The following is a 26,556-nucleotide window of genomic DNA, read 5'->3' on the forward strand; positions in this document are numbered from 1 at the left end:
AGGGCATCCACTTAGTTAATTTAAAAAATATTAACAGAATTAATTGATCATCATCTTTAATCATAACTGACAAGAATTCTTATTTTTTAAGTTAGCACTTTAGAGTTTTAAAGACATTCAAAGTGGTATGACATGTGAAATTTTTTTGCTGATTAGTCTTATAACTCATATAAACAGGAGCAGAATTTACACTGTAATTGATTTAATAGTGGTCACATGAGTAATACATAAAAGATCCAAATCCTGGGGTGCCTGGGTGGCTCTGTCGGTTAAGCATCTGACTCTTGATTTTGGCTCAGGTCATGATCTCCTAGTTTGTGAGTTTGAGTCCCACATCGGGCTCTGTGCTGACGGCACGGAGCCTGACTGGGACTCTCTCTCCCTCTCTCTCTGCTCTCCTCTCTCTCTCTCCCTCTCTCTTTCTCAAAATAAATAAATAAACTTAAAAAAATGTTTTTGAAAAAATCCAAATCCTACTTCTAAATACTTTGAATAGTTATTGATTCTGTGAACTCTGAAAGCTTATGAAAACGTGCTATGAGCCCAATATGATATTAAGATCTTTTTATGTAATCAAAGAATGAAATAAATCATCAAATGATGAAATTCTGACATAGATATATTTGACCTTCGGCGAGGGATTATAGACTATTGGAGACTTTACACTTACCTTGAGGTACTTTCATCCAAAGAAAAAACAACATGCATATATCTGATGCAATAAGAACATGTACCTGTACGTAAATCATCATTGATGAAAGGATAGGGAGGATCCCAAATCCCTAGCTGGCTATTTCAGTAGGCCCCCCCAAAAGAATGTGGCTTAATGTTTGTTTATTTTTGGGAGAGAGAGACAGGGTGTGAGCAGGGGAGGGGCAGAGAGAGGGGGAGACACAGCTCTGAGCTGTCAGCACAGAGCCTGATACAGGGCTCGAACTCACGAACCCTGAGATCATCACCCGAGCCAAAGTCAGATGCTTAACTAACTGAGCTACCCCAGGCGCCCCAAGAATGTGGTTTAAATAAACATCCCTGAAAATATACACCTGTTACCAGCTAGGACTTAAACCCCCATATCTCGTCCCTCCTCCTAATCAGCCTAGCAGGATTTCACTGGAAGACTCCTGTTCTGTGTCTAATTTCCGGCCTTGGCTAGAAGTAAATAAAGTGAATTATGAAAATTGGTGGTCACCGCGACTCAGATTAACCAAATGACTGTGCTGTTGTCTGCCACCCATTCAAAGGCCACTGGACACTACAACTAACCTAAGAAGATCCATACAATGGGTATCAAGGGTTGCCTGCATAACACTCTGTGCTAAATAAATGTTAACTTTCTTTACTTTGTTTTCTTTCCTCTCTTTTCCTTAACTACTCCCATTTCTCAGTCAAGGTATAGAGTACATCTTTATATTTGAGCACGGTAAAGAAAACCCAGGTAACTCTCTCACACTGCTATCCAAACCGCTGCATTGATGAATCTCAGGGCTACTTGTGCAGAGGAGAAAAGTTTACAAATAATCCTTTATTTCTGAGAGAAAGCTCTGAGCTAATTTTTTCTCCATTTAGACCAGGCTAATTGCGAATCCTTTGGAAAATCCCCAGATGGAAGAAGGGCCACTTGGGCCCACAGGCCTGACTCAGCCCACTACTTGATTTCATTCAGCCTGAAGGTGAGAAGGCTCTGGGCGGCCCTGCACAGAACACCCCAAGCTTCTTCCCCTAGGCCCCGGGGCCTACTGAGGTCACCCCACTTAGAAAACCTCTGCCAAGGTTTAATCTAAACAATTAAAAAGATGCAAATTATAACTGCAGAGGAAAGTAAGGCCAAGACCCTAATTCTAGACTTTAGGAAAGCTTTGTTACCTATCTCTCTTCACCCCCCCCCCCCCCGCCCACCTTTTTTTTTTTTTTTTTTAGAAATCCGTATATACATATATATTGGATTTTTTACAAATCCAATATATTCCCCCACCTTCCCATCCCTGTAGTCTATTTGGGTCCATTCCAAGCATCAAGCCTTCTCCCTCTATCACCATCACCCCAGGCGGAGATGCAGCTTTGGCCTTTCTCAGCTTCCACATTTGTAAAATCAGGATCACTAGATAAATGATATCAGCACTCCATCCATTCTAAGGCACTTAAGGAAGACTAATGATTATTGTGCAAATGAAAAAATTAATAGGGAATTAAAACAATAATAAGAATGGCAAACATTTATAAGGTCCTTACTAAGTGTCAAGCATTACGAATATTTCATTGAACCCTAAAACCACTATACAGGGTTGGCACTAAGGATTGTGCAAAGAGGGTGAGATGGTAAGTTTTTTCTCTTGCAAACATTTATTGTTTCTATAATTTTAAATTTTTTTAATGCTTATTTATTTTTGAGAGAGAGAGAGAGAGAGACACAGAGTGTGAGAGGGAAAGTGTCAGAGAGAGAGAGAGACACACACACAGAATCTGAAGCAGGCTCCAGGCTCCGAGCTATCAGCACTGTGCCTGATGTGGGGCTTGAACTCACGGACCGGACTGTGAGATCAGACCTGAGTCAAAGTCAGATGCCCAACTGACTAAGCCACCCAGGGGCCCCTATTGTTTTTATAATTTTAAAACAAGACTGTGGAATTAAATACTCCATAAAATCAACTAAATTGGGGCACCTGGGTGGCTCAGTCAGTTAAGTGTCCTACGTTAGATTTCAGCTCAGGTCATGATCTCATGGTTGGTGAGATCGAGCTCCAAGTCGGGCTCTGTACTGTCAGTACAGAGCCTGCTTGGGATTCTCTCTCTCCCTCTCTCTCTCCCTCCCTCTCTCTTTTGCTCAAAATAAATAAACATTAAAAAATCAATTAAATTATATTCCAGTTAACTCATACACAGTCATCTGCTGGTATCTTCTTTCCCTGCAGGACAGGGCCCTTCGTAGAAGAAAAGAAGTTCTGGGCTCTTATTTTCAACCTATGTACCAATTTTCCCTTTTATGAACTGAAAACTCTGCTTCACAAGATTCATTATACAATGGAACATATCAATATCAATTCAATACGCCAAAGACATTTTCACACAAACTATCACAGGGGAAACCTAATCACTGCATGTTAAGTGATACAGTTAAAGGTTGACTTTGATGTCTCCTGTCTGACAGAATGGCAGAGCTTTCTTGTTAACAAATTGATTGAGATTTCATTTAGGAACCAATGTTCCTGGAAGTTATAATAATGGTTAAATAAGTACTGAGCACAAAGCACAGTATGATACTTAAAAAGGAAAACAAACAAACAAACAAACACAAAGGGCCCGATAGCCCACTGCAAACTATTCCCTACTCCTAATACATATTTACTTACCTTCAAGACAGGTTATTTCTGGGGCTCATTTCTTTAGAAAGAAGTATATTACCTCTCTTCAAAAAATTTTGATTGTTCCACATTATTTATAGAAATGAAGCTGATACTTCTGGACTGCTGATATGCAAACATCCAAATTATAAACTGCTTGGCCTTTAAAAGATTATGCAGTTTCTAGGGAACAGTACTAGGTGTCCATTCTTTTTCACATTTCTGGTAAAATAAAATATAAAGACTTCTCTAACACCATGGATTGGAGTAAATAAATAAACTCATACGAGTTCAGTTCCGGTAATGCAAAAATGCTGGGTTACAATTTACCCTTGTATTATCTACGGTAAAAGGTCTGTTAAACAAAACTCATAGTAGGAGCCACTCCAAACTTCCTCTATTCTAGTGCTTAGGAGCCAGAGGCTGGTAAGATGTCTTCTGAAGCTGCCTTTGTGCAAGAATAACCCTGTTTTTTACTTTGACGATGTATCCAGACACAAATAAAAGTAGTACAGAATTTTTAAAATATTATATGCACTTTTTACATAAAATTGAGAACACATTACTTGTCCACATCAGAGGTTATTTGTTTGTTTGTTTGCTTATTTATTTCCTTACTGTGGCATTAGATGGCCCGTGGAAATATTAGAGGGAGAAGTAACATCTTCTCCTACCCTACCTTCAAGCATCTCCTGATAAGAACACTAAAGGGATGCTGCCTTAAGTAAAACTGGTTCCAAAAACTTTAGCAATGACTGAAGTATACACAGAAGGGTACAGCATACAGAAAAGCAGCAAATGAACAAATGTTACCTCATTTACGTGGACACTGAAGATCCACCCAGAGCCACCATTTAGCCCTTCCCACGGAGGTGGAGACTAGCTACTGGCCCTTGGAAGAGCTTGGCTGGAATCCAGTATGGTGCCTCTAAGTACACACTCTTTCTCCCACTGCATTTATTTTTATATCCTGGTACGTAGTTAAGTGTCACCTACTCATACCTAGTACATACCTTGTATACACACATAGAGAGAGAGTGCTTAATAAATATTTGTTGGATAAATAAATGGATGATTCAGTGAGATTTTACTGAATTGTAAAACTAGTGCCCTCAGAACACATTGTAAGTGCTACATAAGTGCCTGTTAGATAAATACTTTAGCTAATATGTGCATATATCTAGTTACCTAAATACTGGAGGGTCACAAATACCTAAGTACTAGAGGGTCACAAATCAGTGAGTACTAAATGTAAAAAGATGGCTCAAGGACTTACAACAGTTCTATTCGGTTATTCTCCCTAAAACCCGCATCTAGACCAACACAGCTTCGATTGTACGCACTTAGCAAATGTGAGGCACACACCTCTCAGTCTGTTTTCACTATAGTCTGCTCACATGAACACGGAGGGAACATCTGACAAACGGAACAAGTCCCGGTCAGTATGCCTGTGCTGCACAGTTGGAAGCATTTCATTATTTATTATCATTTATTATTATTTATTATTTATTTATTATTGTCCATTGATTCTCTCTGTTGTTCTTGGTCATTTCTGTTGTTCATCTACAAGTTCGCCAATTCTTTCCTTTATCCTCTCCGTTCTAATGTTAGCTCATCCACTGAATTTCTGTGGTTTTTCTTTTTCTTCAATTCTTTCAGTTACTGTATTGGTCACTCCTAAAATTTCCCTTTGGTTCTTCACTATATCTTCTATTTTTTCACTGAAACTTTTTATTTCCTTACTGGGACTTTCCATTTTATTACTTGTTTCACGTGTGTCCATCATAGCTTATGGAAGTATTTTTGTGATGGCTGCTTTAAAATCCTCCCCAGACAGGGGTGTCCTGGTGGTTCAGTTGGTTAAGCGTCTGACTTCAGTTCAGGTCATGATCTCATGGCTCATGAGTTCGAGGCCTGCATCAGGCTCTGTGCTGAAGCTCAGAGCCCAGAGCCTGCTTTGGATTCTGTGGCTCCCTCTCTCTCTGCCCCCCTCCCCCACTCACACTCTGTCTCTCTCCCTCAAAAATAAACATTAAAAATAAGTTAAAATCCTCGTCAGATAATTCAGATATCTGTGTCATCTTGGTGTTGATCATCCCTCTGTCATTGAAATTCAGATCTTCCTGGGTTCTGGTATGACAAGTGATTTTCAGTTAAAATCTGGACATTTGAGGTGTTTTGTTATGAGACAAAGATCTTTTTAAATGCCACACTAATAGGGAAGGGGGATACTGCCATATCACTGCCAGAGGAAGGTGGGAGCTTAGGTTCTCCACTCCATCTCATTACTGGGGAGCAGTGTTAAAACTCATACCTCTCCTCTAGGCTTCCTCTGTCACCACACTAGCTGGCAGGCCTATTAGGTCCCAGCCTCCTGCCTGGGTGGAGGCGGAAGCCCAGGACTCCCACATGGTCTCCTCTGGCACTGGGATCGTTGGGCAGGGCTGTTGGGGTGCCTCTCACAGCTTCTCATGGGTGGAAGTCTAGGCTCCTCACTCAGCATTTGCTGGTGGGATAGGGGTGGGGGCAGCTGTTTATTTTGTGGTGTTTGGCTGGAGCAGAGAAGTTATTGTCAAAACATTTTCTGTCTTGTTAGGCTGTCCCTTTCCTGGTCATCTGGTGAGAGCAGGCTTTCTTGTGGGTGCTTTTTTCTGTGCCCATTGGCATTGCCCACTTGCTGGCTTCTCCCATACCCAGTCTGAGCTACGTAAGGAAAAAAGAAAACCCAGAGAACTCACTGCTGTGTCATCCTCAGTCCCAGAGTCCCTAGTAAGATTGCCTTCCTCTCTCCACCTTTCAGAGTCTTTTTATGTTTAGTGTGTATGTGTGTGTGTGTGTGTGTGTGTGTGTTCAGGGTTTTTAGCTCTACTTAGCAGGAAAGATAAAGAAAAGCATATTTGTTCCATCTTTCCAGAAGCATTAGTCTATTTATAAAAGACTTTAACCTACAGAGCTATGAGACTTGCTTGCAGATACCCACAAGTCCACAGGATCAGCTGATTTAGTCTTGCCCTTGGGGGCAAGAGGTGGGCGCGAGAGGTAGTGGCAGGAGCTGGCTTTCACTCTAATACCCTCTTTGGTGAGAGAAGCAGCCTCTTCCAGACCCATTCCCACACACATCTAAGACAGCTTCCTACATTTATTGCCTTTCCGTCTGCTGCCCGCACTCACTCCAGCAGGCCCCCATGAGCACACCTTAGCCCTGGTCAGTCACAGATCACTTATCAGGACATGAGGAATGGAGCCAAAATGCACTCCCCGTAGCCAAAATGTCTTCCAATGTGCTCCACCAGAACTCACTTCTCCCCACCCCCATTCTTCCTTGCTCTCCTGCCATTCCCTGCTGATACTTGGCTGAGGTCCAGGTAAGCACAGCAAGCATTTTCTATTAAAAAGCCTAAGGCTAAGGTAACATGACTTTTTCTCCGTCTTTGTTCTCCTAGACCTCTCTTCTGCATCTGACAGTGCTGACCGGGCTTCCTATTAATAGCACCTTACAGATAATTAGTTCTTTCCAATTTGCATTTACCTCCCTGTGTTACTTCATTTTACCTTCACACAGCTCTGTAAGACAGCCAGGAAACAGTATCATGCCCATTTTACATATGAAGAAACTGAGTCGTAAAGCAGAGTTGCCCACATTGACATGGTATTAGGTGCCAGAGCCAAGAGGAGACAAATCTGCTTTCCCAGTCAGAGCTCATTCTATACCGTGACATCTTGGCTTTCATGATACTCTCATAATAAGAATACTTACCATTTGATTGCCAGACTCTCTACAACCCCTAGTACCATATACATTGCTATGGAATCTGAGGCTCAGGGAGGTTCAAAAATTTACCTAATGCCACTCAGCTAGTAAGAGGCAAAGAGCTCTTGCTCTGTTCTTGGCCCTTTGTTCTTCCCATACGATGTACTCTCTTTCACAAACTGAACGTATTCTAGGGCTTCTCTTCTGACTTTCTATATCTATATCAACAATCCTGTTTTCATCTCTAAAATCCATTCTTTTACCTTCAGCACCAAGGGGAGACTTCCACTCAAGGTGCTCTGTCATCATATGAAGCCTCACATGACTAAAAATGAATCAATTACCCTCATCTCTCTAACCAGTTCCTCCTCCTATGTCTCTATATCAACATCCTCCCTGCCATAGGACATGGAACTTTAGAGTTGAATTATTCCTTTCCTCACCCCCTGTATTCTGTCAGTCACAAAGTCCTATGGAATGTTCTTGGGGAGTTGCTCATCTTTCTTCCTTTTCCTTCCCATGGCTATTTATTCAAGGCCCTGACCCTGACAGTGGATCAGGCTTCCCCACCAAGTTCATCTTCTATGCCACTGTGCAACAGTTTTATACAGTTTAACACAGCTTTATAATATTACATGCCCCACCCACAAGCTTTCAAAGGTCCCAGAATACATATACAAGGAGTCTAGAGTCCCGTGATAGCTTTCAAGCCCCCCAGAATCTGTCTCCCCTCACCCAGCTGGGCAGGTTCAACCAGCCTAGTCATTGGTCATCCCCAGGTCATCGCCCATATTTCTCCCCTCACCCCAACTGCCTTTCTGCTCACTTCTGCTTATTCCTATTCTATCTATAATTTAGGTCAAAGTCACACCCCACCTCTTTCAAAAGACCAGTAGCTCTAAGACCCATAAAATCACGAAGTTTGCACAGCACTTAAAGCTCATACCATCCATCCAAGCACCCAGGCTGTACTCTGACTTGTTCACCTTTGTTTTGTGTGAGTTAGTCTTATCTCCCATCTAGACAGTAAGCTCAGAGGAATGGGGAATGGGGAGCTCACAGCTCCTAACAAAATGCTGAACATAATAAGGAGGGGCTCCAATAAATCTGTGCTTCTTGAAGTTTTAATATGCAGCTGCCAGACTTGTTTCCCTGGTTTGAGGTCTATGGATCACCTCCTGTGATCTTGAAACAGACAACCTCCAGACAACATTTTGAGAAGTCCTCTCATTTTTCAGGATCAGTTGCAAAATTCATGCCAAAGATAGACATGACATTGGCTTTTATTCTTATGCTCATCAACCAGATCAACAATAACTTGAACACGCATAATTTTTGGTTATCCAAGGGTTGCTATTTGAAAATGCATCAAGATTTGCTATGCCTAAAACAAAATTCTAGGTATTTTGAGAGATATGATATACAACAAATTCCTCACATGCAAGAAGCAATAATTTGGTCTATTACTGGCTTTATAATAATCTCATGCAATAGATGAATTAGAAAATCCATTTGGGGATAGGACGTGGAAGTCAGAATGCAGAACTGTTCTAACTAAAAATGTAATTCATTAAGAAACCCAGCCAACATGGTTTTACAATGAATAATCTCACAAAAATATACAGAGGACTAAGGAGAGATTCATATGATGCTCTTAGCACCACAGAATTATTTAATGAATTCCCAAAATATTTTAGAATATGCTAAATATTTATGGAATTAGATATGGTAGCAAAAAATGAAAAAGATAGTCCAGGAAAAAGAATAAATAAAAGAGATGGTTGAAATATCATGCTTTACGTTTAGGTTAATAACCCCAACTGGATAAAATTGAGTAGTTCTTTTGTGTGTGTGTGTGTGTGTGTGTGTGTGTGTGTGTGTGTGTGTGTAGTTCTTAAGCAAGTATGTTATAATATGAAGTTTTTCCTTTTTAAAAAATTTTTTAATGTTTATTTATTTTTGAGAGAGAGAGAGAGAGAGAGAGAGAGAGAGAGAGACTCTAGATACAGCGTGAGTGGGGGAGGGGAGCAGAGAGAGAGGGAGACACAGAATTTGAAGCAGGCTCCAGGCTCTGAGCTGTCAACACAGAGCCCGATGTGGGGCTCGAACCCACAAACCACAAACCATGAGATCATGACCTGAGCTGAAGTCTGGCACCTAACCAACTGAGCCACCCAGGCATCCCTGGAGTTTTCCTGGACAATGGAGAACAACAGAGTTGCAAGAAGGCCACAATTTTGTGGAGAGTGAACTTTTGGTAGTTAATTTGGAGTTAACCATGGTTTTTGAGATGGACTCTGTTTCTGGTTTCATTAGCGTGCTGTTTGCTTTTGAGAAATATGTTCCTGTTAAAAACCACAATGTAAAGTTAGGCACATTGTTTTCTTTTAGGAAGGTATAAAGTTCTTGGTATAGCTATAATACCTTCCTTTCAGAGTTTCGCCCAATAAACAACAACCTCACTTTTGCTTGAATATCAGTAACTGATGGGCAATCTATCTCTTTTCCAAGTAGTTCTAATTATTAGAACTTTCTCCTTCACTAAGTAAAAATCTGCTTCTCTAATTTTCCCACCATTCCAATTCTGCCCTGTGAAACCACCTGGGTCACATCTCTGCTTCATAAGATTGTTTCCAGTATTTGAATTTAATATTCAGATCTCCTTTAATTCCCCCTTTATTATGGCTAAAAATTACTAATTTCGTCAACTGTTTCTCAAGTGGCATTTTTTCTAGAAGCCTCACAATCTGGTCACCCTTCTATCACTATTCTATAATCCATTAATGTCTCTCAAAGCATAGTATCCATTTGTTTAGTACAGGACTCCAAATCTGCCTAGAGCAGAATCTAGAGGAATTAGTACCTCATATAATGTGTACCCAAGACTTTCTATTAATATGATCTAAAATTACATAAGAGATTTTAGTAATTTCACCATACCACTAGCTCATATTTAGTTAATTACAACCCTCAAAGTTCCCATCCCCGACCATGAACCATTTTAAGTTGCATCTCCTACGTTCTGTACATATTAAGTAGAGTTTGCAGAACCTACAATAAGGACTTTACATTTATAATTTTATAGGACACTGCTCTTCCTTCTCCTCTAAAAACCCCTAGCACTGAAGCTGAGGCCACTATGACCTTTCCTAAAGATATCAGCACTGAGTTCACCGTCCTTCTCCAATCTCTGCCATGGTTCCTTGTGATTTCAGTAATCATATAGATGACTATTTCACTCCTGCCCTTGCCGTTCTTCTGGACCCCACTCCTCCAATGACCTTGTCTTCCACTCCCGCTCAGTCTCCTACTCCCCTCAATAACTGTGCCCCCTCCTTAATCTGTCTCCAACCCCACTCTGGAAGTACCACCTCTTATCCTTTCAGCTCCCTCACTCGGGAAACCCTGGCCCATCTGTTCTTCTGCCCTGCCAGCACATGCAACCCATTTATATCATCTTCTCACTGTGCGTCATCCCCCTCTTGTCTTCCTTCCTTTCTCCCCGGATTCCATAACCCATCAGTATCCTCACTGCCTTATACACAGCTCACCTCCTCCATGGACCCTCTCTTTTTCTCAAAATCAAAACCAGTTCAACCATCCACCTAATCCAAACCAATGCCCAGACAGCTGGACATGGCTGAAAAAAAAAAAATAACATGTATGATAACTAGTCTCACATCAAGCTCATGACCACAAATTCCAAGTGAGCCTGAGGGCTTCTCAGAATTCCCAGCTTCCCCTAGTCCTTTCACTCTGCTATTTTACACCATTTCATACTTTCTCCCCTCCCCTCAAACTTCCAGCTCCACTCCTGCCTTCATGTGCTCTTGACCTTGCTTCCTATTTCATCGAAAATAGAAGCAGTTGGAAGAGAACCTCAACCTGTTCTCAGACCCATCCCTGTACCTGTGCCCCCCTCCTCTGTCTTTCCTCCAGTTATATCCACAAACTGTCCTAAAGTCCATCTACCGTCAACCCTCCACTATGCGTTGGATCCATTTCCCCTCACCTACTCAGTTGCAAGAAATGCACTCTCTCTCCTACTTTATCCATCTTTCCATCCCTACTGAATTATTTGTATCACTTTATTTTTTAATGTTTATTTATATATTTATATTTGAGAGAAAGAGAGTGAGAGCAAGAGCGAATGAGGGGCAGAGAGAGAGGAAGACAGAGAATCCCAAGTAGGCTCCATGCTGCCAGCACAGAGCCTGACACAGGTCTCAAACTCATCAACTGTGGGATCATAACCTGAGCCAAAATCATGGCTCAATCGACTGAGCCACCCAGGTATCTCACGTATTACTTTACTAATATGCTTTAAAGTCTCCCATAGTAAGAAAATAAATAAAACCTTCCCTTCTCTTGACCTCAATCCCATAGATTGACACAAAGATACATAGGTTTTGTTTTCCCACAGCTGTGTGGTCTGAGCAAGTCATGCTCATGTTTATTGATCCTGTGTTGACCTTGGAAAACTAATTCATGCCCTTGTGCCCATGTGGGTAGATGATCATAATCTCTTCTAGACAAGCTTCCAGCAATGACTTGGGAATAAGGAAAATGAGAAATGACACCAAAGGAATTGTTTCATTAAACTAAATATTAATGTGACACAGAAAGATGTACATATTCTAGGAAACCACGATACTTAAAAAAGTAGGCATTCAATGAATGTTTACTAAATTGAATTGAACCACAATGGTTTCTCACTTTGCAGATAATAAAAACTTTTTGTGATCTGTATCCTACTCAGGATACAGTATAATGAGCAAAATAATACACAACTCACCTGCAGAATCAGAAGTAGATGAACACTAGAATCAGAATAAGAGGTAGATGAACACTAGAAAAAAGATGGCAAGAAGGCCTATGGAAGATTTGAGGGGTAATGACCAGGATGGGTTTCCAGAACAGTGAGCTCATGAAGAGGAAGTTATGCTGGAAGCCTTGATAAAATTTATCATAATATTCTTTTTTTTAACATTTATTTATTTTTGAGAGACAGAGAGAAACAGAGCACAAGCGGGGGAGGGCGGAGCGAGGGAGACACAGAATCCAAAACAGGCTTCAGGCTCTGAGCTGTCAGCACAGAGCCCAACACAGGGCCAAACCCATGAACTGTGAGATCATGACCTGAGCCAAAGTCTGACTCTTAACCCACTGAGCCACCCAGGCACCCCGCCTTGATAAAATTTATAATCAATGTATTTTTAGGGTATGTAAGTGTTTCTAAATTTTAATGTAACCTGATTTGAATTCCCTATATGAAAGGACATATACATACTTTCTAGCAGAAATATTGATTATAACCAGAGACTATGTCCAGAGAAATAAATTACATTAGAAATTCTTTTATTTGAACCAGAATGCTAATAAAAACTAAAAAATAAATTCTTTTATTCTTCTTACATGTTCTGTAAAATATTGTAAAAGCATTTGCAGTGTTTCTTCTCATTTCAACAGAACTGTAGCTTTCTCAAAAGATGAAAGAAAACAGAAAAACTGAAATTTACACCTTCTGAAGGGGATTACTGGGAATGACTCCAAATAAAAAATGTACACACATCTATCAAACACACCCACAGGTTAAGACAGTCAATCCAGCCTCCATGTGAATTTTAGAAGATGATCAGTAATGTATATGGTATAATTTACTATATTAAACAGAACACAGGATATATAAAAACTCTGAAGTTATTTAAATCATGATAGACAATTTATAGTTTTTCCCATAGAGTATCACATTGAGCATTTGAAAAATGTAAATTTATGAGCACTGTGATCCAAGTAAAGTAAAAATCTTTGTTCTCTCCCTCTCCAATCATCTAGTAATTTAAGTCAAATTATCTATAAGTCGATATTACAGAAGGAAATCATATTTATTTATCTGGACCATTCTCCATTCTGTTCTTCATTTTGCCTTGCATGCATGAAGCGGTCAATGAGTTAATTTCCAAAGCAACCATGAGTTAACTTCTTACCACTGCATTTTGCTCAAATGTTCTATTTTAAATTCTTCCTTTAAACAAAGGGCCATTCTTCTATTCTTGTGTTATTGTATGCTCCTTTTGAATGGTTTCCAGGAATAAAATAACTGATCATGAAAAAACAAAACAGTTGCTCTTACCATCCTTTGTATAAAGTTATTAGATGATGGCACTGATTCATGATTTAACAACTCCAACATGTTGTAGCCTACACACGGTGTATTAAATGTTCCCTTGGCAACAGACATCATTTTGCATGCCCGTTATCAATTTTAGACATGAAAAATTGTAGCTTTAAAAGAGTTACTTTTTTTAAGAACATGTCCAATCCACAAAAGGGACGGAAGCAATGAGAATACTAGAAACTACAGTGCAGTTTTAGTGATGTTTAAACACATTCATTGCAGGACATTACTAAGAAATATTTTTGGAAATGTTTCTTTAGGAACTTTAATTACCATCAGTGTATAAAAATAAATAACAGAATTTCTGTCCAGATGGCATGATTAGTGGTGTTTTTCAGAAAAAAAAAAGCTTTTAAAATATCAGTATCTGTCTTACACTTTATAATTCTATCTGTAAAAGAAACAAAATCTGTTTACAGTGTCTCATGCTCAAAGTCTAAGTTACTTCTTAGTTTGAGTCCCAAAGAGCACCATTCTTTTAAAAAAGTAAATCAGTGTAATAGGCTTCTTCTAGATTTTGTCTCTGATAAAGTTAAAGATGTACTTACTGACTTTGCTTATAGGTTAAAACTGTCATAATAGCAGACAAGGAAGCTGGCCCAGATTTTGTTTGGATTTTTCAAGACCTAGTTGTTTATTTAGATATCATTTCTAGCATCTAGGTCTCTTATAGTAGTCTCTCCAGTATAGGAAATATGAAACATAAAGATTTAAAACATTAAACAATCAACAACTATATGAGACATTCCTTCAAGCAGTGATAATAAACTAAAATTTTTCTATGTAAATATGCAAAGTATGTACTCCTTTTCCCTCCCTTCATTCTCCTCCCATCCAAACTTAGAATCATCATGTTCTATTTTATTAGTGTATTTATGGGCTAGGATAGGAAACCCCCAACACATTCAACAAAGCAAAATATTTCTCTAAATTTCTATAATAATAATGTTAAAAATTACAAATGCCTGCTTTGTGACAGGAGTTCTCCTAAGCATATATATAGCAACTCATTCTAGTGTATAGTAAGTTACTGAACACAGGGCACTCAGCTTCCTTTCCCCGGTTCCCCTAACCTTGGTGACACTAATGGGAGGTGGGCAATATTTAAAAAGAAATAATTAACTTTGATGACAGTGGATAAAGGTTCTGAACTATGAGTTACAAGAATGATAATGGTAAACCAACAACAACAAAAAAAGGTGCCTCCCTTTGTCTATGATCTTTTTCTACCTTCCTTTGCAATTATAAAGAGTTTTGTTTTCTTTTCATTTAGATGAAGAAGTTGAGAGAGGCGAGGCAATCTTTCCTAGTCTTAAATCTTTCCCACCCCCACAGCCTGAGTTAACAATCAATATAAGACAAATAGAGTTTTATTTTCTTCCTTTTCTTTTTTTTTTTTCTGATTATGGTCCCCATTTTTTCTCTTTCCATCAGAATGTTTATGTTTTAGTTAACGCATTCCCCAAACCTCCTTTCCTCAGCTCAAATCTCTATACTAACCAGATCAGAGTTAAGACTACCTAATGCACTCCACCTGACCCTTACGAGAGCTGCTGGCTTCAGAAAGGGGTTCCCCTAAATCGGCTGCCAAAAGCACGCAGGCCAATCCCACCCCCTTTCCTTCCTCCGGAAGCACCCATCACCCCAGATCCTCAAGGGCTACGTGTCCAAATCTACACAACTCCCATTCCACTACAACAAAGCTTTTTCAGAAAACAACACAACACGGCCCCTCTCGAACCTCCTGCCTGGAAACACAGGGCTGCCCAGGCCGGCAGCCCTTACTCAAAGCTCGCCTCCCGCATCCTTTGGCCGGGATGCTCCAAGGCCCTGGTCCCAGCTGGGCACCCAAGCGCTCCGGTTCTCGAAAGGGGGAGTCAGGCTGAGGGGGGCCGAGCCCAGGGCAATTTCCAAATGCCCGGGCCGTCCATACTGCCTGTAAACTGTACCTCGTCCACTCACCACCACCACTCAAGCCCTCTCACACCGCAGCCAGGCCGGCCGCTCTTAGGGGTTCCAAGTTTCAATAATGCTTCCTGCAAGATGGGGGCATCTGGGCAGTTGGGAAGGAAAGGTTGTGGGCGGGGGCAGCCACAACTCCCAACCCTCTAGCAACGCTGCCCCTCCAAAAAGAGACACACACACCTTGGGGTTTCTGTTTTCTGGGGCGAGGAGGAGGAGGAGGTGGAGGCCGGGAGAGGGGACTGGGAGGGAGTAGGGTGTGGCGATGTGTGGAGGGAAGGGGTAAGGAAGACTTAAGCCACATCCCTGCCCGGGACCGAGCCCGGTGTAGCGGCAGCCGGCCTGCCCGTCGCTTTGTTGTCAGCGTCCCCGGGAGCCCGCGCGCACGCGGAGCGCAAACACGCCCCAGAAAATCATCGCAACTGGCCGGGCGGGCCCTCCGGCCCCCAACCCCTTGGCGGAAGGAAGAAACTTGTACGCGGGCGCGCCGGCAGCCAGGATGCTGCCGTTTGCCTCTGATGACAATTTTTAAAGCCCAGATAACAATGATAACGACATAAAAAGAATTAATAGTATTTTGACTTCTTCGGAGCATTTGGAAGAAAAAAAAAAAATTCCTGTTTTCTACAGTCCGCCAATATTCAGTCGCCCGTGGCGACGAAGCAGGGCTGAGGTTGGTGCTCCAGGTAGAGAGCGCGAGCAAGGTGCAGAGCCGAGCTGCGGAGCAGGGGACCGGCTGGGGGACCCGGGTCCCCGACGCCATTTGCGGGGCAGCGGCGCCCGTCGCCCGCCTTACCTGTGGATGCAGTTTCCATGGCAACGGGCGGCGGCCGGGCGGGGCCGGAGTCCAGTTCCCGCGGCGCCGCGTCCCCGGCCCCAGCGCCCAACCCCCGGCCGGGCTCCCCCGCCTGCGGCGCCAGCTTGGCCCCTGTCGGCGTCACGGCTTCGTTCTCCCCCTCCCCCCGGTCCCCGAACCACTGGGACCCGGAGCCTGCCAGCGGCAGCAGCTCGTCTTGGGGATCTGGCGGCGCGGCCATGGCTGGCGGTGCCCCCCGCGCGGCGACGGCGGTGTGGCGGGGCCGAGGTGCGGTGCCTGCGGCGGCCGGGCGCTCCCTGCTGCTGCCCCCGCCTGGACTCGGGGCTCGGGGAGGCTGCGGTGTCAGCGCCGCCGCCGCCGCCGCCGCCGCTGCTGCAACTCCGGCGGAGCCGCTGGCTGCCGCTCTCCCCGCTTCAGCTCCTCCTCCTCCCCCTCCTCTTCCTCCCGGCCCCGCCGCGGCCGCTGCTTGCGCTCCTCCTCCTACTCCAGCCGCCGCCGCCGCCGCCTCGCTACTCCCAAGCCTGTTATTACGCAGGTGGAAATGGCCTGCCTCGTCCTGGGCTCCCTCGGCCCACGTCAGCCCCCGGCCTGCTAGTGGCAGGCCCAGATTAGGGGATGTGCCAAATCCACTCGGGTCTTCCTTGAATCCAAGGAGAAGATGAGCAGGTAGAAGCAGTCCCCAGCTGAAGCGTGACTGATTAGGCAAGCTGCCCTCCCAACTCCTAAAGTTAAGCCCGGACTGGCGTCTTGGGACCTGAGGCAAAGAAGGGAAGCTTAGAGACCTCAAGGCCACGGTTCTGAGGGTGACCAGTCTCAGCGGTGGAGGGGATGTGGGGCTGCGCGGGGAGGGGTGAAGATGGGTGTTGGCAGAGGGAGGCAACTGCAACCCCGAAGTTAAATACTGCGTTCTTAAAAACTGTTGTTTCCAGAACGGGGCTGAACACAGCGGAGTACAGGAAAGAACTATGAGGAGAGTCCCAGAAAAAAGCTTACCAGACCTCATCCGTACCAGCAACGAAAGCAAATAGGATGTCACTAGGCAGGACAAAAAGCAGCTACGCTTCCTTTCAGAAACACTGAGCCAAAGCCATACTGATTATCAGCTGTCTGCGCAGTCTATTTCATTTGAGAACGTGGACATCTCAGGAACCTTGCTTCTTTTTGTTTTCTTTTACAGCTGTCTCTGACAAGGTGGAACGATACATGAGAAAAACCAAAACTCAGAGGAGTTGGCTTATAATGTGTCATTCCCATATTTTGACCCATCTTTTCAAACAAAACTTGTGCGCTATTGGTTCATAAATGGTCTATAAAATGATGAAGCTGGAAAAAAAAATAAGGTTCAAGCCAACACACAGGGTAGAGGAATAGGCTTATCCACTGCTTTTTCTCTAAAAATGGTAGGGCTAGAACTACTTGAGGCTTTGTGGGACTGCTAAGCCACCATAGGCCTGCCAGGGGTCTCCACCTGTTGATTTTTATATTCAAAGGCTATTCAGATGCTCTTCAAAAATGCTGAAAATTAAAAGCCTGGATTCTGTCCAACTCTTTGTTCTTCTAGTACACTATTGTTCAAAAGATGTTCAGTGACAACAAATTAGAGAAAATGTATTCACTCAGTAGACCATAGATATGGCCTACTAGTGCCAGATGTCCCTGGGGATATGATGATCACGAAAATTTTACATTACTGTTATCTGCAAAAATTATGATGGACATGTTCATAATCTTGATTATGGTGATAGCTTCATAGGTGTATACATGTCATAACTCATCAAATTGTTTACTATAAATATGTGCAATTTAATGGATATCTATTTTACCTCAATAAAGCTATAAAAAAATCACCCCCTCCAACAACAACAACCAAAAAATTCTTGGTTATCATGAATCATCGTGGTTTTTGAAATCTTTCCATGGGTAAAACAAGCCTGTTTAAGAAATCTTTAAGACAAAAAGCTATTCCACTGTGGTCTTTCTGTGTAGCTTAATCCTGTTGTGTAATCAGGGGGCACTTGTGAGATTTTTTTCAAATCTATTGTTTAGAACCCCTTGAAGCCATCAGAGATACCAGAAGGGAATTTCCCAGTTTTATTATAACATGCCAAGAACACAGAAAGCTCTAACTCTATAACATTAAGTGGTTATCAATGGGTACTGAATATTTGAGAATTGTTCTGGTAGGGCGGTTTCATACAGAATTACACAGAATATGTTATTTTATTTCCCTGAGAAACACTCATGAAAGTCATCATTAAAAAACTGCAATAGCAACACAAGACTCTTAGCTTCCTTGTGCCTAAATAGATAAATAATTTGGGAATATGATTCTAATTATTTTCCATATTTCATCAGATGCTAATCAGTACTCTGAGAATGTGAGGAGAAAATAGCCAGTTAAGTATATTTAGATTTTACTTGTTAGAGGAAATTGAAAATTTCCATTGTGACTGAAAATTTCCATTTTCATTTCCAATTTGATGGAAATTTTATTTTAATAAATAATTCTATTTTGCCTTGCTGAAAAGAGGTGCATTCGCTGTTTCTGTTTTAGCAATTTTCACAACTATCTTTATGTTTAGGTTCTTCCTCTGGATATACACAAATCATCATCTATTTGGGTGAAGAAATCTTCAAGTTCGTGTTTTTGGGGTTTTTTTTTAAGTTTATTTTTGAGCGAGAGAGAGAGAGAAAGAGAGAGAGAGAATGAGCAGGGGAGGGGCAGAGAGAGAGGGAGAGAGAGAATCCCAAGCAGGCTCCACACTGTCAGCACAGAGCCCGATGTGGGGCTCAAACTCACAAACCATGAGATCATGACCTGAGCCAAACCAAGAGTAGGACACTTAACTGACTGAGCCACCCAGGTGCCCCTCAGGTTCGTGCTTTGGTGTGAATTTACCAATGTTTATCAATGTTATATTTGCACCCTTGCAGACTGACAAAGCTTGACTACTTTGAAGATTTATGGGCATGATACAGTCGACTGTGGAATTGCAGGGCTTGCATAGTTGCTCTAAGTTATGAATTGCTCTAACATGCTTTTGATACAAAAAAAAAAAATAAGGTTGGCACTTTTAAAGAATTCTGGGCAAGAAGAATCGAGACAAAAGAACTGTCAGGTTTTGTCTCCTGCTATTGTTTTCTGGAAAAGAAGTTTTGTTCATTATTTCAAAAGAAGGAATCAAGTGAAGAGCATTTATTTAACACTAGCTTCTTAACTTAGACCAACTCTTATATCATGGGGAAAGGGAGCATGGAGTATGCAAAAAGAGCACTACAGGTAACAAACTTTAACCAATATGAAACCCTTTCCAGCTTCAATATTAAAGTTACATAAGAGTTCTGTGCCTCAGTTTCCTTAACTGTAATCTAGATATTTTAATAGTATCTTCTGCACTGGATTTGGGGGGGGGCGCACCAAATGGGTTGACATAAGTAGTTATATTATTAAGGTATAATAGCACATGCCAAATTACTTCCAGAGAATGGCTTATAATGGTAAAAGCTCTGCCTGGGTATTTATATTTGCAAAGATGAAAGAGTCAAAGCCAAAGAATCAAAGAGTTCATTTCAAACAAATTTAAAGGCATTTAAATCAAATTAGATGAGAAATGTTCCCCTATATTGAGTGACCATTGGTCTGTTTCTACATGTAGGTCCTATAATTCTGAAAGGCAAACCTTACATAAAAATAAATATATTTCAATGCTTCTGTTTTTATTATTTTAGAGAGAGAGAGAGAGAGAGAGAGATCATGAGGGAGAGGGGCAGAGGGAGAGAGACAGAGAGAGAGACAGAGAGAGAGAGAGAGAGAGAGACAGAGAGAGAGAGAGAGAGAGAGAATCTTAAGCAGACGCCACACTCAGCGTGGAGCCTGATGCACGGCTTGATCCCACAATCCTGGGATCATGACCTGAGCTGGAATCAAGAGCCAGATCCTCAGCCAACTGAGTCACCCAGGTGTCCCCTTCAAAGATTCTTTCAAGTAGTTGGGTAACACACACACACAAATACATCTCAACTTGGAATAGCCTATATCAGGAATGGCAAATACAATTCATTGACTGATTAGTAATGAGTGCTTGGGGCACTGTGCTGAGAGTCTTAGGCCATGTTCAGATTCAGCAGGAAAAAGTGCCTAGAAAGATAATATCTACATGCAGGCAAGTGAAGGAGATATGGCAACACATACCAAGTATTTTCCTTCTCTGGATTATATATGTTTATTAGCACCCAAGCCAAGGCTCTACTTTTGAAACTTTTTAGAAAAAAATGCAACTGTGAAATCACTCCCATTGATTTAGTAAGATAAAGTGTTTGACTCAAGATGAGACTCATTCTGCAGCCTCAGATTTTTCTGAAATCATTGTGTGTGGGATTGGTTCAAAGCTTATTTTGTCTATAGCATCTAGCTCATTTTGCAACATGGGTTTTACTCTACCCCAATGAGTGGAAGCTCTTGAATTTCATATGGAAAACAGTTCTCCATTTCCTACTGCAGTGAAAGAATACTTAGATTGAAACTAATTTATAGAGACCATAGGCTGGTGCACAAGACTGCTGTGTTTTCTCCACTACAACACTCACAATGTCTCACAATGCATATGGAATGCACTGGGCTCCTTCTGTCCATAGGAAGTGGCTGCTGTTACTCTGCCATCCATGGGGATAAAACTAATGTCCTCTAGTAGGGATGGAAAGAAGAGACTTGATCACTTTTCACTAAACCCAGTTTTGGTTTCCTTATAGAATTTGTGCCTTTGAACAAAACTGGAAAGTTTTTTTTCTCTTTGGGTGAAATTATGAATTAGGAGATCTGTAACATGAATTCTCCATGCTTTGGACTCACAAAACACCTTTTAAGACGTTCTGAGCTTGAGAAGAAAACCAAAATATACATTATGGAAGTAAATTGAATAGTTCTTTGCAGTTTGTAAACAGATCTCATTGAGTACACACACATGCATACTTTTAATTTCCAAAATCTGATGAGAGATATGGTATCTTCACAGTAAGTTTTATACTAATGTGATGACCAATGAATTAGGAGATTTCAAATGCGCTTTTGGTAATTTGTATTTTTTTGTTTCAATAATAGCTTTATTGAGATATAACTTGCATACAATATAAAGTGTCTAATTCAATGATTTTAAGTATATCCACATAGTTCTGCAACCTTTATCACAATCAACTAGAAAACATTTTCATCTCTCCAAAAAGAAACTTTGTGCCCATTAGCAGTCACCCTCCATCCCCACAATCTAAATCCAGTCCTAGGCAATCACTAATCTACTTTCTGACTCCATAACTTTGCCTAGTCTGGACACTCCATTTGAATGAAATCATACCATATGTGCCCTTTTGTGACTGGCTTATTTTCCTTAGTATAATGTTTTCAAGGTTCACTTACGTTATAGCACAGATCAGTACTTTATTCCTTTTTTTGTATGGATTCTCCTACACTGTATGCATACACTATAATTTGTTTAACCACTCATCAGTTGATGGACATTTAGGTTGTTTCTACTGCTATAAATGTTTTTGTACAAGTTTTTTTGCGAGCATGTTTTCTTTCATCTTGCATAGGTACCTAGGATTAGAATTGCTGGGTCATATAGGGTCTCTGTGTTTCATTGTTTGAGAAATTGTCAATTTTTAATTTTGTTTTCCAAATTAACTGCACCATTTAAAAATCCTGTTGGCAATGTATAAGGGTTTCAATTTGTCCACCTCCTTCTCAGCACTTGTGATTATCTTCTTGTTTTTATTACAGCCATCCTAGTGGGTATGAAGTAATATCACATTGTGGTTTTGATTTGCATTTCCCTGATAGCTAATGATGTTCATTCAGCATCTTTTCATGTGCTTCTTGGCCATTGGTATAGCTTCAGACTCTGGAGAAATGTCTGCTCATTCCTATGCTTATTTTTGAATTGGGTTATTTGTCTTTTATTATTTAGTTGTAAAAGTTCTTTATAATTTTGGATATAAGTCTTTTATCAGATATATGATTTGCAATTTTTTTTTCTCCCAGTCTGTGAATTGTCTTTTTTACTTTCTTGATGGCATCCTTTGCAGCACAAACAAGTTTACTTTTTATGAAGTCCAATTCATCTATTTTCCCTTTTGTTGCTTATGGTCTGGAATATCTAAGAAACCATTGCCTAATCCTAGGTCAAAAGATTTACAGCTAAATTTTCTTCTAAGATTTTCATAGTTTTACATCTTATGTTTAGGTCCACTTTGAATTAATTTTTATATACCATGTGGGTAATTTGTTTTTCTTATTTTGTGAATTGCCTTTTGTGTCCAGTGTTTACTTTTCCAATCAGGTATTTTTCCTTAAATATTTTTAAATGCTCTTTGTTTTGTATTTTTGTCATTTATGTTGCAGATATTCATCACATTTTATTGTGCAGGGATAATGAGAAAACTAAGGTTCTGAACAAACTTCAGAGATTTTATCAAAGTCACAAGGCTAAAGCAGCTGTTACTGAAGTCTAAGCCTTCTGACTCTATGACTTAAGCTCTCCAAATGTAAAGTCCTCACATAGTATAATCAATTTTTCAGTTTGCACATAGTATGCCATTGACAAGAGCCCAGCAGAGCTCTTATGCCACTATAGAGCTCAATATAGACCACAGAGGTATTCAAGATTAGTAATTACAGACTACATCCAAAGTATTCTGAGTCTGAAGCAAAATCATCAGCATGAAGACCAGGATGAGAAAGGTAGTGATGGCCTGTGTGGAAGTCAGAACCCTGGACAGCTCAGTAGGAGCATTAGGCAAAACCAGTTTTCTTTTAACTTTAAATGGTAATTACTGAAACTCCAGATTCATGGTTGGGCCACAGTTATGGGGTTAGTTCCAGTTTAAAGGGCACTGGTCTTACTCATATGGCCCCAATATATCCTGAGGAAAGTGTCATACCATCTTCCAAGAGTCTGTAGTCTTTATGAACTGGCATGGCCTCATCTTTGAGCCTGACAAATACGTTAAGAAACCTCGGATCCCTGGGGCTTCCGTGGGGTTAGTCAGTCTGAGGAGAAATTGTTTTCTCTCCCTCCTTGCTTGAAGCTCTTTATCCTTAAAGCTGCTTTTTCATCAAAGTTAGGGACTGGCAGGAACTCCACTGTAAGTGGGGTCCTGAAACATTACTTGGCTTAAGTTTACATGAGAGTTCCAAGAAGAGTTGAGGGGAATACTGATGTAAAAGTGCCCAGAGCCAGACCATATTTAAGATTCCATATATACTGTAACACAAGTTTGACCACTGGTGTCGAAGAGCAGATGGGATCACCAAAACTCTGTGTCTCAGAATCAGTAAATTCTATACCTGAAACTAATATCACATTGTAGGTTAACTAACTGGTGATGCATGAAATAACGTTATTCTTTAACAGAATTATAACTTCTTATGCAGCTTAACTGTGGAGAGTTTAGATAGATCTTTCTGCCAAAAGTTGCTTCTACTCTAGCCTGTAATTGGTATTGGAAATTCAACATTTTGACTTTATAAATTTGTCAGGTCAGCACTGTTATAAATGGCAGTATCCTCAGAAATGATAACTTGGCATTCATAGTACTGACATCTCATAGTGAATTACCAGACAGCTTTACTAAGCTTAGCTTAGATTTTGATAAGGAGAGAAGTCAAGAGCCAAAGCATTCTGCCCTGCCCAGGGAAGACAGCCCACAGAATTGCAATGGCCCTTGAGAGTCAGAGGAATATGCTTAACTTCTTCCGGGATGAATTCATTTCAACAAACTATAACCCTGCTCACCAAGCCTTACAGATTGTAATATTGTAACCGAAGTTATCTCTGGGATTGTGAAAACATTTATTTTCTTCCTAAACTTTTTTCATCTTTTCTGAATACTCTAAGAAAAAAAAGTTATATTAAATATCTCAAAGGTAAACAACCAGCATCCTTTGGATACTAGTAAGTTTTGCTTATAAATTTTTCATGTAAAGTTGTTTTAAGCATCAAAAATCAATTCATTAAAGAAATGCTATAGGCTGTTGATAAACCAGAGGAAGATAAGGATTATGCATTTGACTGCATCAAGAAAACTTCATGTTAGCTTTCAATGAGCAAGCATGTCTAATACCTAACTTCAAATTTTGCTACACCCCCCCAAAAGAAAACAAACCATGAAACTACATACAAAGTAAACTACAAAATGAATTTTTTAAAGCAAAAGGTTTATAAGATATTTGTAGGAAGAATGATATCAAACGGTTGACTACTTACAATCTGATGATATTGCCTTTTTTGTGCAGACACCTATGAAACTGGAACCTCCTACGGGCTGTGGATCATGCTTCTTGAGCAATTCCACCGACACAGTTTATTCAATAGACACCTTCATTTGTTCATTCATAAATGTACTGAATACTCCCTCTATTTTTCAGGCTAAGACAGGCTATGCTGCAGTAAAGTATTAATTCTGAAATCTCAGAGGCTTAGACACACAACTAGTACAGTTCAGAGGAAGCCCTGATCTACACGATCAGAGACTCAGACATAGAAACTCCACCAAGTTGTAGCTGGAACACATGGCCTTGTAGACTGTCACAGAAGGATAAGAAGGGAGAAGGAGTGGAGAATTCTCATCTGTTCCCAAATATGTCAAACTCCAAGTGTTACACATAACTCCTTACAGAGTACTTGCCAGAACTAGTTACATGCCCCAAGTCTAATGGCAAAGGATCCTGGAAAATATAAAGAAGTACATGGAATATCTGGTGAGTCCAATCAAATTTGTTCAAATGTTTATACCAGGCACTTTGGGAATACAAAGATGAATCTGTTTTTCAATACGTGTACAATCAAATCATGGAGATAATAAAATGAGCATGTGAATAATCAAAATCCAAAGCAGAAGGTGATAAGCACTAGGAACAAGGTACAGATAAAGTCATATGATAAATCAGAAGACATAAAGATTACTGCTATCTGGAGAGGTCAAAAAAGCTACATGGGATAAGTATTTGAGGTAGGCTTTGAAAGTTGTAGGATTTGTACATGAGGAGCTGATGACTAGAGATCATTCTGGTCTAAGAAACAATAAGGGCCTGGGAGAGAGAAATTATAGGACACTTACAGAGAAGAATAAGTCTGTTTTTCTAGAGCAAAGATTTGACAAAGTCAGAAATAAAAATAGAAAAATTGGTTGGTCTCATATTGTGAAGGAATTAGAATGCTATATTAAGATGCTTAGATTTTTTTTAAGGTAAGAGTCTTAATGAGAGGTATGACAGATGTTATTCAGGAAAAGAGAGTAGCAACTCAAGTGGTTTGGAAGGGAAGAAAATTAATGGTAGAAAGGTCAGCTATCAGGCTATTAAAGTTGTTTTGATGAAGAACACTGAGAAAGAGGAAGTAAAAATAGAAATTAGGGGACATATATTAAAAATATTTCAATCAACAGAATTTGATAGCTGATTAAACATGGAAAGAGTAAAGATTGACCAAAAGGTCTAGAATTTGGGGGAATGGAGAGTTCATAAATATCATTAACAGGAATTTTAAAAAACAAGGAAGAGTAGCTGGTTGTGGAAGAATAATTAATGTTTGGCCACACAGAATTTAATGTGCAGATGAGACACAAGTGAAGGTATCCATCTGGATACTGAAATGTGAAAGGTCAATCAAGGTCAAAGCTGGTGATTAAGATTGAGGTGTCACCTGGGTAGAGAGGATAATCTAAGTCATACAGTTGGATAGGTATACCAGGGGAGATAGTAGAGGGCTAAGAAACAGGCCAAGAATATATCCTTAAGAAAAACATATTTAGGGGTGTCTGGGTGGCTCAGTCGGTTAAGCATCTGACTCTTGGTTTCTGTTCAGGTCCTCATCTCACAGTTTGTGAGTTCAATCCCTATAGTGGACTCTGAGCTGACAGCATGGAGCCTGCTTAGGATTCTTTCTCTCTCCCTCTTTCTGCACCTCCCCCACCCCCCGCCTGCTCACTTACTCTCTCTCTCTCTCTCAAAATAAATAAATAAACATTTAAAAAAGAAATACATATTTAAGAGCCCAAAGAAGAAAAAACAGCATCCAAGGAGGTAGGGGGAGAGCACAGTTGAGGGAGGAGTTTCAAGTATGGGCATCTTCAACAATATTTAATGCCTGATGGTGATGATAACTCAATTGGCAACTGAATTTCACCATTGAATTTGGCCACTGGAAAGGAAGTGGGGGGAAAGATGACACTTGCTTAAAAAATAAAGAGATTAAGGGAATGTGCCTTTTGGAAAGGGAGAGAAAAAGTGTATAGGCTCAGAGGAAAGATAAAATATAGAAAGAAAAATTGTAGATTCAAGAAAAGGAGGAGATATTGAAGAAGCCAGTGGATAAGGATAGAATGAGCACCTGGTTCTCTTCACCTACTATACTCATCACCCAAAGAAGTTCCCATTGTTCTTGCCTATGTTTTAAACCATTTTAGGTGGACCCACCATAACTCCACTTTCTGGTCTCTTCCTGCCTCTCTTGGA

The 26,556-nt window shown here is 40.7% G+C and overlaps 1 protein-coding gene across 1 annotated transcript in view; it reads right to left on the reverse strand.

Moving 5' to 3' along the window:
* RTN1 (reticulon 1) overlaps positions 1-17,871 on the reverse strand; it is a 230,149-nt gene extending 212,278 nt beyond the window's left edge. The window contains exon 1 of the mRNA XM_047862268.1: positions 16,029-17,871. Coding sequence (XP_047718224.1) covers positions 16,029-17,052 — 1,024 coding nt within the window. The 5' untranslated portion in view covers positions 17,053-17,871. The remainder of the gene's footprint in view (positions 1-16,028) is intronic.
* Between the last annotated feature and the right edge of the window lie 8,685 nt (positions 17,872-26,556).

The sequence above is a fragment of the Prionailurus viverrinus genome, chromosome B3, assembly GCF_022837055.1.
Source record: "Prionailurus viverrinus isolate Anna chromosome B3, UM_Priviv_1.0, whole genome shotgun sequence".
Lineage (NCBI taxonomy): Eukaryota > Metazoa > Chordata > Mammalia > Carnivora > Felidae > Prionailurus > Prionailurus viverrinus.